The 12,130-nt window shown below is 46.2% G+C and overlaps 3 protein-coding genes across 3 annotated transcripts; 1 reads left to right on the top strand and 2 right to left on the bottom strand.

The window, feature by feature from the left end:
* Positions 1 to 8: 8 nt before the first annotated feature.
* BCIN_03g02160 (hypothetical protein) lies at positions 9 to 3,984 on the bottom strand. Its single transcript, XM_001559218.2, has 6 exons — positions 3,145 to 3,984; positions 2,958 to 3,085; positions 2,828 to 2,892; positions 2,440 to 2,769; positions 1,157 to 2,393; positions 9 to 1,109 (listed from the first exon to the last, which is right to left on the bottom strand). The coding sequence occupies exons 1-6, from the start codon at positions 3,349 to 3,351 to the stop codon at positions 389 to 391; spliced, it is 2,688 nt and encodes an 895-aa protein (XP_001559268.1). The 5' UTR covers positions 3,352 to 3,984; the 3' UTR covers positions 9 to 388.
* Positions 3,985 to 4,907: 923 nt separating this feature from the next.
* Positions 4,908 to 7,435, bottom strand: BCIN_03g02150 (hypothetical protein). Its single transcript, XM_024691799.1, has 2 exons — positions 6,687 to 7,435; positions 4,908 to 6,629 (listed from the first exon to the last, which is right to left on the bottom strand). The coding sequence occupies exons 1-2, from the start codon at positions 7,150 to 7,152 to the stop codon at positions 5,371 to 5,373; spliced, it is 1,725 nt and encodes a 574-aa protein (XP_024547572.1). The 5' UTR covers positions 7,153 to 7,435; the 3' UTR covers positions 4,908 to 5,370.
* Positions 7,436 to 9,524: 2,089 nt separating this feature from the next.
* BCIN_03g02140 (hypothetical protein) lies at positions 9,525 to 12,127 on the top strand. Its single transcript, XM_001559222.2, has 2 exons — positions 9,525 to 10,238; positions 10,292 to 12,127. The coding sequence occupies exons 1-2, from the start codon at positions 9,811 to 9,813 to the stop codon at positions 11,955 to 11,957; spliced, it is 2,094 nt and encodes a 697-aa protein (XP_001559272.1). The 5' UTR covers positions 9,525 to 9,810; the 3' UTR covers positions 11,958 to 12,127.
* The last annotated feature ends 3 nt before the right edge of the window (positions 12,128 to 12,130 follow it).

The following is a 12,130-nucleotide window of genomic DNA, read 5'->3' as shown; positions in this document are numbered from 1 at the left end:
GATGATAATGGATCATAAGAATAATATTGAAATAACTATCTAACTTTTATTGTTTTACATTCATGTAGTTCAAATATAATAGTACAAGCTCATGTTAAGCAATTCAAGGCAAGTCATTAAAATACATTGGTTGGGCATAATAAAGCCTTGCAGTAACATGATCTGAGGAGAGTACTAATTTACACCCATCCCTATGAACCTCTTGTATAGCTAAAGGTAACCATACCCAAGCCAGCCGAATCCTCCCAGAAAGCGCCCTAACCATCATGCAAAGCGAGTGCTATGAGCCCTTAATTTGTACCAGATGTAACCCTCTCCTATGCCCTGTACTCTCATAACACCTTGATCTCCAAATATCTCCCTAGATGAGAACGCCAAAATCCTTCGCTTACATTCCCCCACCTTGATTTTGTAGATTTGAATTGTCGCTCATATGAAGATTGGGGTCTCCCACGACGCCATTTTCGAAACTTTGATATGCGCCCCCTGTCATCTCTGCCCAGTCCCATTCAAGGGTCATTGGCATCTGCCAGAGGTCCTGAGGAACAAAAGGTTGTTGGAAAGCATTTAGATTTAATGGAGAGTTGAACTCATTTCCATTTGTAAAGCCTTGAACACTCCCGAATGGTGTCCCCGTATTTTGTCCCATAAAATCGCCCCCAGAAGGACCATAGTCAGATTGCCAATTAGAGCTCGGAGAAGCTCCTTGCATGGGGCTAAACCCGTTCTGAAAATTCATTTGGTTTGTAGAGTTAGGAGAGAAGACTCCAGGCATGGGGGATCGAGGGTGGCTCATAGGGGTTTGTGGTTGACCAGCCCTGGGCATATGTGACGCTTTGGTCGAATCATCGCCACTCTTTCGTTTTCTTCTTGAAGATGTCTCCTTTTCAGCTTTGTCCAAAACGACTTTCGCTATTCTCTCGAACTCTGAGCAAACTCCAAGCATACGTTTTACACCTCCATTTTCTTCCTCGGTCCTCAACATAGAAAGGAAGTTGACAACAAGGTTCATGAGGCGAACATCAGAACGTGCTCGGGGATCTTGAGGATTTTGTAGAATATTACCGAAGAGTGTTACAAGCGCGGAAACGGGGAAGTAGAGTATGAGCCTAAATATGTCAGCTTGTAACTAAGGTAATGTGCGGCTCTAACTTACCAAACACAAGCGAAGTCGCCTTGGGGAACATATTTGATAAGATGTATGGAAGCGCGAGCAGCAGATACACACAGTGCGGCCGAAGAAAAGACACGAGGATTTAGTGGCCTGGCATTGAGACCTTGAATGGCATAGTTAGAAAGACGGCTAGTCCAGTATCCGTGATGAACAGACATTCGGTGGATTGTAGTGAGGCAATTATAGTAAGCGAAATGAAGAACAACGACGTGGAGAATTAGTGGGGTATGCGAAGCCTTGATCTCGTGCTCTGGACGGAAGTCAACTGGGATACTGTCTTTCCATTCTTCAAGTTGAGAATCAAGCTCCCCTATGGTATTTAGAAGCTCTCCATCTGATTGTTTTGAAGCTTTAGTCGAATAAAGCTGTCTGTATACTTTGCTCTCAATGGTTGAAAATTCACACATTAAGCGGAAGAGGTTAACTTTTCCTTTTCCATCGGCTAGAGGGATATTACCAATGTTATCTTCGGGGTCAGCGCTCGGTAATTCAACATGCATGTCATCATCATCCTGTGCGGGAGGTCTTCCTGAGCGCAAGCAGATATCTTTGTCTAGCATGTATCCTATCCAAAATACACGTTTGCGTTGCTCAATCTCAACTGGATTGAGGTTGAAGCCAGATCCACGTTTGTGAAGACCAATACTGTGTGAAAGTCGAATGGCGGCTGCTACAAGAAAGAAGGAAGGCTGTGGATTTGGTGTACCTTGCATAAACAAAGCCATTCCCAACAAAGCTTGTACGCTAAGTAAATCAGTATTCCGCATCGTGAGCTCAGTGAAAACACCCAAGGCGTTTTTGAGGTAGCCCCAAGCTTTTGTGTCTTCTTCTTGTGGCACGAGATGACTCATGACACGGAGACGATGAGCAATGGCAAGGGCACAGTTGAGACTTGCCCACCATCCGGAGCCTTCATAAGGGTCACTAGAGTATTGTCGATCGACCAAATGCATGAAAGTAGGTTGATGAAATAGGGGAAACATGCAATTAAAATTTTCAAAAAAGTCCTTGAGTAAAGAAACGCACTCGTTTTTAGGAGGAAGTTGCCTCCATATCGGTCGTGCGAACAAATCCGAGAATATCTCTGGCTTCCAATACATCATCTTATTGTCGTCCACGGAGGCAGAAGATATCATTTCTTGAAAGGAAGAATCGCCTGTCTTCTCATTAACCCATGAGATACCCTTTGGTGAAAATATGGAGAACCCAGAAGATGACCCTGAACTGATTAGTATAGCTCATTGTCAGGAAGCAAAATTCCATACCTATGTATCTTGTTTCTCCACAATTATTTGTGATTAAGGAGCACATCATATCTGAAAGCGCCTCGACAGGCTCCCCCTTTTCATCAGTCTCCCCATTTTGACTGCCTTTACTGTTACGCTTCTCGGAGTCTTTATTTGGTTCCGGCGATGCTATAGTACTCTTGGGGGTCGATCCATTCGCTTCGGGCGGACCACCTGGGGTACTTTGAGTCGGAGACGTTGCGCTTGAAGCAGGAACGGCAGATGCTCTACGCGAAAGATTCTTTTCCTGTAATAGCTTCTCCAATGTTCCCAGATCCGTTCGTCCACCATCTTCTTCGCTAAGGAGGCCTAGAACATCATTTGTCAATCATTAAACATAAGAACATGTCTAAATTGTGGAACAAACCAGATAGCTTCAGCAGACTTTCCATGCGACCTAGACGATTCTCGAGGCCTTCGATATATTTCGCTCTGTCCGAGAATCAGCGGCCAAGATTCGCAGCCAAAATAACATACTATTAAACTGAAATGCTTACCCCTTTGGAGGGTTCCTCTTCTTCTCGACCTGCGTAAAGACACATTCTGTTTTGTAGTTGATGCAATGCGTGCAAGCTGGTAATTTTCCATCACACTTGATCTTCTTCTTCCGGCACATATCACAAGCCTGCCATCGTCAGCCTTTTTGTCTATTTCATTTTTCCTTCGCAGAACTTCGAATCGTACCCTCGCTATCCTCCTCCGCTTTGCCTCGTTGCTTTCATCGAGAAGGGTTCCATCGCCAAAAATCGGACCATTCAAATCAGGTAATGCCGAGATTGGTAACCCATCTGCATTGTAAGCCCCAAATATTTGAGGCGGAGGGTTCAATATGGGCGGTGCCGAAATCTGGGGCATGAAAGTATTGGTGTCATGGTGCATAGAATCCATCATCGTTGACTATCGCATAGTAATCAAGTCGACTTGGAAGAAGGGGCGCAAGTAATCAGAGTCGTTTAGCAGGTCCCCGTTAAATCATCCAAGTCGATGTTGATTCGTATTGACTCGTATTCGTATGAGCTTCTTGGGGCAGTCGACAGGGACTCGGAGTTTGTGAGATCCCGCTTGATGGAATTCTCGAATGCAGGTCATGTATTGGGTGCCGAGATTTCTTTGTGACTGGGGCGCTGCTCGTGGATCCTGAAGGCTCGGTGGCCTGATGGCGAATAAATTGACTATGTACTGAGATGAGATGAGATGAGATGAGCTGAGCTGAGCTGAGATGAGATGAGATCTAATAACGAGTTGGAAGAGCCAGGAAAGGTATTGCGATTCAGACAATTTGGGGGAAAGGCCAAGTAAATAATACCTCCTGGTCGTGTTGAGGGGTTGTTCGGCGGACGAAACTCCAAGGGTACTTTAACTTATGGTCTGAGCTTTCTGGAGCTTTGAAGGATGAATGTCACAATGATTATAAATTGAGGCGCCGAGGGTCAAAGGGTAGCAAGGACGAAAGAACACAGCGACAGGCAAAGAGAACCAGCAGAGTGGATGGAAAGAAGGCAATTGGAAGAGAAAGGCATTGTCTGGCTTGGCTATCTCGCTATCTCGTCATCTCGCTATCTGAAGTTCAAAGTGTTGCATCACCATCACACACACCGGGAGAGGAGTTTTTTGATCACCGACCATCTCACGACTCATAACGCCGATGATTATTTCAAACCACTGCGCACACCATCGTCGGATAATCCGTGACTGTCCAACCATTATTCTGGCCAGAGAGTTCGAGGCCAGCAGTGAGAAGAGCTGATTATCAGTAGATACGCAGGCACTCGTTCAATACACTACCCAGAGTTCCTACGTAGCATGTCAATACAAGACCTGCAACGGATGTTGGATTAGAGTTTATGTAAGCTGCCCTGGAAAGGTTTTGTGAGGTGCGGACTTGGTGGACTTCGGATAGTCGCTTCAAGGTCTCGATCCGGTGTGCAGGTTGATCATGTAAAAATCCCGAAGCTAATGACTCTTCGAAGCCTCCCGCTCTTTTGGCCGGCCGATCCTTTGTCTCGTACTTCGTTCAAGTTGTACCTGCAGTGCTACTCAGAGGCTTCCATCACAGGGCCACATTGATCCAATATCTTCCATTTTCATTTTATTTGTGTCCCATGTTGAGCACAACTCTTCGAATCCGATACTACGGTAACAAAGTCTAGACGCTATCGACCAGTGCGGGGTGAAAGACACCTCATGGAGTGTTTCTAGGAACCAATAGGTTCTCTACATAATTTGATCTGTTACACTGCTGAAACGAGTGGGAGACTTTATCGGCCCCAACCCAGAACTTATCAACCTCGCTTGGACTCGAAGGGGTGTACATCACTGCAGCATCACACACACACAGCCACGCTAATGTTTGTGGACAGCCAGATTTGGCACTTTTTCATTTCTTCACATTATCACGTCCAAGAAAATCACCATGCACAATACATCCAAGCTTCAAAATGAGACGCTGGGTTTCACACATAAAAAGACATTATCTTTTATTCCATCCTCTCTGATCTTGCAACCTAGCTATTCGCCTGCTGCTCTAAAAGTCGGCGCCTATATTATCCAACAAGATCATTGACTCTACTCCAAGGAAAAGAACAAGTGTCAGTTATGTACTGATCTCAGGAGAAATGGCTATCCTAAATCGACTACTCCCTCCCCCTGAATATTGCCGAGAGGCATCATAACGCGAGAAGCAGCAAATCAGATAAATCTCCACGCGCTCACTGGTATCAAAAATCCTGAATATCAGGGGAAAAAACGCCAAACCCAATGCAGAATTGCAGCAGATATCAAAGAATTACCCAAAAAGGTACATTCCAAGACAGAATTTGCACAATACCTGCCAGAAAGCGAAACCCTTCACATTTATCCATGCCAATGATCTCCCGGGGTTTCTCCTGAAAGATATCGGGAATTCTTATTTCAGACTTCTTCTGTAAATCTAGAGGGATGGGAGCCATCCTGTGAGGGGTGTGAGCGACCCAGGACATCCGGCCTAGGTGGGGTAGCCACAGGTGGTTCTGCAAAAGGGCCATGCTCTGTAACGGGGGTTCTTGCAGGACTAGGCCTCATGACTGGGACTCCAGAGTCTCTATTTGGGGGTTCGAGAGGTGGGCTTGGTTGTCCCCCATAAAATCCCTGAGAATCTCGGTAAAACGAGGTGCCACTCAAAGTGTTCGAGTTGGGGAGAGGAGGCACTCCAGAGGGATAGAAGGACGATCCACTCAGTGTATTTGGATTTGGTTCAGCATAACCATCACCTCCATGTTGTAAAACAGATGGAAGCTTTTTACCAGATACTCTATAGAAGCCTCTTTCACTCCCTGCTGAGGAGATTGTATTAGTTGCTGTGTTTTGAGAGGATCGCTTAGTTTTCGAGAGACTGGCCAGCGCTGCAGGTACAGCCATAGCGAGTGATCTACGCTCTGTCATGCTACCAGAAGCTTGATTCGAGAAACCTCGGGCTTGGTTTGCTGGATCGCTGCCGCCATTCCCACCAGCTCCTCCACTACTTCCACCACCTGCAACTGCCGAAGGAGGTACACTTCCAAGAGACAACATGCCACCATTCTTCTTCTTCCATCTCAATACAAACATCAGAAGAAACAAAATTGCAGCAAGACCAGCTACTCCACCAACCACACCGCCTACTATTGTGGACGTCGATGGCGTTGAACTATCATCTGTTCCATTACCACTACTACCACTCCCAGCAACGGCAGTACTTGTAGCACCGCTACCCCCTGACGCCGAACCAGTGCCTGTGCCTCCCCCAACGTAAACACTACTGCTAGTCGAATCTGTTTGAGATGGCGATGATGATGATGATGATGATGACGATGACGAGAACGTGTCCGAGTCTGAAATTGAAGACGTTGACGATGCAGCCGAAGAAAGAAATGAGGATGGTGATAAAAAGGAAGACGTTACCGTCGATGCGAAAGTTTCGAATGAGGACGTCGAAGTTGAACCAGCGAAGGAAAGTGCGGTAGTATTAGTTGTAGACGACGTAGACGACGTGGATGATGTAGACGACGTGGATGATGTGGATGATGAGGATGAGGAGGAGATTGAAGGAGAAGCAGTTGCGTTTGAAAATAATGTTGTAGAACTTGAAAATGTACCTGAAATCGAAACTGATACTGAGACTGGAGTTGAATTCGGAACTGAGCTAGAAATTACTAATATCATACCATTAACACATTGTTTCCCGAAAAGAATCGAAAGGGTTGACTTACATGTAGTTGAATTAGAATTAGGAGTGAAAGTAGAAAAGCTAGTGGAAGGAGTGGAAGTCGAAGTCACATCAGTGCTCGATGATAACGATAGGACGACTTGGCCAGACGATGTAGCTTGAGCCCCAAGATCTGTAGAAAGTGTGGAAGTAATATCTGTACTCGTACTCGTACTCGAAGACGTCGAGGGCGTTGTTGTTGCTGCGGCCTGTATATTCAAAGACGAGTAGTCACTTGCTGGAAGGGTCTGGACCGCGAATGTCGATCCATTGCTATCGACATCAACCTGTTGGACGACGGATATTGTCTGAAAGACCTCTGTTATGGCGGAAGCTTCAGCCGTCGCCGTTTCAATGACCGTCGTTTGCCGTTTGTGGAATTTTTGGTGTTGTTTTAAATGATTGTGGTGAGATTGTCCATGTGCATGCTCGTGTCTGGCCAGAAAGAGTGATGGCTCAGCGTCGTTCATGGCGTTGCCCTTTTTGTTGCAGCTGCTTCTACAGCGCTCAATGGGTAAAGCTAGGTGATCAAAAGAGTGACTTCCGCCGACTTGGGCAGATAAATATTTACAACTTCGACGTCACCCTCATTGCCGTCGTCGTGGAAAAAGAGGGCGATGGATTTTTTCTCTCTTTTCGTTTTCGCGGAAAGGGCAGGGCGGAGGAGGGAGGTCGAGTTGGGGGGTGAGAGTGAAAAAGCGAGTCTCGATAGCAGTTTGCAAAGGACAGGACCGGACTGGATAGGATTGGCTCACACGCTCCATAGGATCACACAACATTTCTTCGCTCAGGTACGACAGATCCACCTTTGGCTAGCTTGGCTTAGCACGGGCCAAGAGCCAATTTCCAATTTCGCTAGAGTTACCTTGGGTCCTTTTTAAAGGTTCGTGAATAGTCAGGCTGACGAATTATCTCTGCCGCTGCAAAGGCGACCCTCGAGGATTAGAGCAGGGGGGCGGGGGGAAATGAATCAATTGTCCAATGGTTTTATTAATAGCGAGGCAGCGGAGGGCGAAGAGGCAACGCGGTGGAAGGGACGGCGAAGAAAAGAAAATTAAACCGCCAGGGCAACTGCTGGCAGGTATCGAACAATTAAGCACGAGGCTCCCAGGGTACCCGGCCATGTTATGGAGAACAAAACGTATTTTGTCTCTGCTGCTTTTGTTGTTCTGGTTGCCGGGTGTGGTGTCTGGTGTGGTGTCTGGTGTCTGGTGTCTGGTGTCTGGTGTCTGTGGTCTGTTGTCCGTTGCAAACCTGTCTCTGAGCCGTTTCCTTCGTCCCATAATTCCACTTCCTGCACACGTTCTAGGTTCGCAGATACGGCCGGGTCAACGGGGGTCATTCATGAAGCTCTCCTCTGTGCGGTGTACAACAGTTACTAATAAGATGAGCTGTGTGTGCGCGGTGGATGAACGAGGCTCAGAGGGTGGGCGTTGACTTGGTAATAATCTGCCATTCGGGATTTGATGAGTCGATGGCTTGGGTAACCATTCACATTACGCAGCACGGTACGCGGATTACTGGAAGCAGCAAAGTGCGTCCCTATTGCGCTGTACCTCCCTAGTACCTGGGCAACAAATGCCACACAGTCACAATCATCGAGACCCCAGAGAATTAATCAAATCACATTGGTTATCGTCGGCCGGTGGATCGCTGCAAAGAATACACACACTATAGTAGCCTCAGAATGTACGTGCCCCTTATTATGTGGGTAAAGATTTAAGACTAAAAGGGTGAAGGCAGGAGACTAGAATCGAGGAAGGAGAGATTAAAGCAGACGGCGTCTCCTGCTGCATCATAAAGCGAGACAATCTCATCATCTTTCTGCTCATCGCATCTATAAAAAAAGATTGAAAGGATACGGGGGAGAAAGTCGGTACCAAGTATCGTCGATAGATGATGTCTTTCCATTTTCCATGTCTTTCGGTAACATTAGGATGAGCATTACGAGCTTCCCCTGATTTCCCAAGATAGGACACCCACCACCACCACCACCACCACCTTGCTTACAGCCACCCAGGCATACATGTACATGGCACATACATATGGCACATATCCTGTGCATGTATGGATGGCACAAAGACATGGCTTCGTCCATTACCACGAAAACATCGAGAACATCCGTCAATCGTCCGAGGTAAGTAAGATTAGAGAGCGACCAGGGTGCGGGCAGGAAGAAGAGATCAGGCATAATAATAGAATGTGTGTCTACTGTACCTAGACGTGCTACTGCTGCAAGTAGTTAGGTGGTCAACTGCAAGAACGGGTCACACAGTTCGTTCTCAGTCTAGTGCAACCCGTACCTGACTTGTTATTAAGCAGTTGAAAATTTTAAAGAAAAGAGAAGAGATCCTTTTTCTTCACAGATCTCGCCCTGAACCACATTTGTTGTGCATGTGCATTAGTCTTTGAAGCTTGGATGCGGCGGTTGCAGCTTACTTGACTAGCGGCCCAGCCAGGCCAAGTCGCCCAGTATTCTCTGTAGATTGGGGCGATTCGCGTCAGTGGATACCGTCCTTTGATCCCTCGACCATGGTGATTGCACCATGATGATTATACCATATTATACCATATTATACCATATTATACCATATTATACCATATTATACCATCCCACACCATCCCACACCATACCCAGGTCTTCCAGGCGAGGGAAAATGATGAATCCAAAACTGTAATGGGGAACTGACTTGTGCTTACAAGGTTGATGTTAGCTACTGACATAGGGATGGAGGATTGCTTTCTTCAATTCGATCCCGCCAGGAGGAATCGTCGAAACAAATCTACCATGCCACGGTGAGTATTTTTATGCAGACGCTTGTGAACGCTTGTGAACGCTTGTGAACGCCTATGCAGCCAGTTCGTTTGGTTGCGCATAAAGACATCATTTTGCATTTTGCATTTTGCATCACGAGACACAATGGCATCCTGTACAGCCACTCGAGAGCCCCTGGCGGAAACCTTGAATTCTATCAATCCGCGTATCGGTCTTTGCACGCATACGAAAACAAATCGCCAACAATAAATACCGTGACTTATACGGAAATCACAATCACGTTTCCTTTCGAATAAAGTACTTTCAGAGATTACCACTGCAAAATCGCCCCTCGCCCCTTTTCCAAGAGAACATGGCTACTCCTGCTCAGTTAGCAGAGAAAGCGCGTCAAGATCGTTCAGAAGTGCCAACAACAAGATATGATACCCCGCCCCCACTTCCACCGCGAGGAGAGTATATTCAGGCCCCTCCGCCCTACACAGATGACGATGCGAAGAGGAGCGAACTCATCTCAGAGCAATGGCGTTCAAACGATCCAAGATCATCTTCCACCCACTCTTTGGCCCCTTCGGAGTCCAATCGAGATGGCCGTCGCAAATTACTACTCATTTATATTCACGGGTTTATGGGCAACGAAACCAGCTTCCAGAGTTTTCCTGCGCATGTTCACAATCTTCTAAGCATTACGCTTGAAGCAACTCATGTTGTCCATACAAAGATTTATCCTAGGTACAAGTCCAGAAAAGCTATCAATTTTGCACGAGATGATTTTAGCATTTGGTAAGAATATCTTCTCTTGTCGTTTTTCACGGCTAATCAAAATCCATTATCAGGTTGGAGCCTCACGAAGATGCTCTAACAGACATCATCTTACTCGGTCATAGCATGGGCGGGATTCTCTCTGCTGAGGTTGTTCTTCAACCACCATCTCTTCCAATAAATCGACGCTTTCGCCATAGGATTTTGGGAACAATTAGCTTTGATACCCCATTCCTAGGCATGCATCCTGGAGTTGTGGTTAGTGGAATTGGGAGTCTGTTTAGACCCGCGCCAGATCCTCCAGGCTCAAGAACAGGGTCTTTGTCACCCGCCGGGGCAAGTTCGCCTTCGATAAATGGGCCTGCATCTACGGCAAGTCTTGCAGGCACTCTCTCGGATTCGAATACTATGTATCAAGGAAGTGATGCACAGAGTATGACATCTTTAGCTACTCCGCCGCCCAACGATCCATACTATAACGCCCCTTTCCCCAATGATGTTAGGATACCGGAACGAAAAGGACTCGAAAACTTCTTGCATTTCGTCAACAAGCATGCTGAAGGTGTTGGACTCTCAGGAAAGCTAAGTGGCCTGACTTCGGCAACTTCACAGTACTTTATGTCCCATCTAGAATTTGGTGGCTGTCTAGCAGATTATCCTGGCCTGATGAATCGCTATTCCAGATTGCGTGCTCTAGAAGATGTTGATGAACTTGCTGAACGAAACGATTCTGCCAAGCGTAATCAAAGCTCTCAAAGACGATTCGTGAATTACTATACTGCAAGTACTGGTCGGCTGAAGCCGCCTAAACATTCTGCTGCCGAGGTACCCCTTAATGACAATACTGCCGCATCGGAGGCAGGAATGAGCAATCTAAGTCTACAGGATTCTGAAATTCAGCCTTTAACATCAGTAGAAAACACAACTACGACAGATCCTAACATTGATTCTGCCGACGATATACATTTGCAGCAGGTCGAGGAACAGATGCAAGAGCTAGGAGATAGCTCAGGAGTTCAGGAAGATGCGTCACAACAATTGCCAGAAATGCGACATATTGATTCAATGCCCATTCAAGAAGACGAAGACATACCCATGGCGGTTTTATCACATACTGAGGACAAGGACAATGCGAACACTACTGTACCCAAAATATCTACAGAGCCTCCACTACCTCCTATTCCTGATGCACCGACGGAACCAGAACCAATAGACCTCAACCTTTACACAGATAAAGACTCTCGAAAAATTGCAGAAAAGGAGCACAAACGCGTTATGAAAGCCTATAATCAAGCCTTGAAGGATCGCGAAAGTGCTCTCAAAGATCGTCGCAAGTTAATCGAGAAAAGAGAAAAGAAAGCGCGACAAGAAGAGGAGAAACAAATGAAAGCTCAAGAGAAGCAAAGATTGAAAGAAGCAAAAGAGGAGGAAAAGCGACAAGCTATATTGAACCCTAAGTCTCCAAAAGGGAAAGAAAATGCCGCAAAAGTGGAGGAGCCAGAGAAGCTAGAGAAACCAAAGAAGGACAGGAAGTTTTGTGTGCTTCCTGCGAAATCTGGAGGAAAGAGAGACATCTGTTGGGTCCGAGTTTATATGGAAGGTGTAGATGAAGTTGGGGCACATTGCGGTCTTTTCTTCCCGGGGCCGCAATACGAAAGTTTGGTTGGAAATGTAGGTGAAAGGATTGAGACATGGGTAAAGGAAGATGAAGCAAAGAGAGCAGTTCTCTCAAGACGTTAGGTTTCACGATACGATTGCGATGGCCTTTTTTTTTTTTTTTTTTTTTTTCCTTTTTTTTTACGATAGATACAAGCACACGTATGAAGATACCCAATATTCCATGTAGACATGTAAAAATACTCCAGCAATAGAGAAATGAATTTTTGAGCAATGCTTTGTTACACTTGGCAGGA

This window comes from Botrytis cinerea, chromosome 3 (genome assembly GCF_000143535.2).
Source record: "Botrytis cinerea B05.10 chromosome 3, complete sequence".
In the NCBI taxonomy this organism is placed as follows: Eukaryota; Fungi; Ascomycota; class Leotiomycetes; order Helotiales; family Sclerotiniaceae; genus Botrytis; species Botrytis cinerea.
This window is presented reverse-complemented; position numbering and strand designations above follow the sequence as displayed.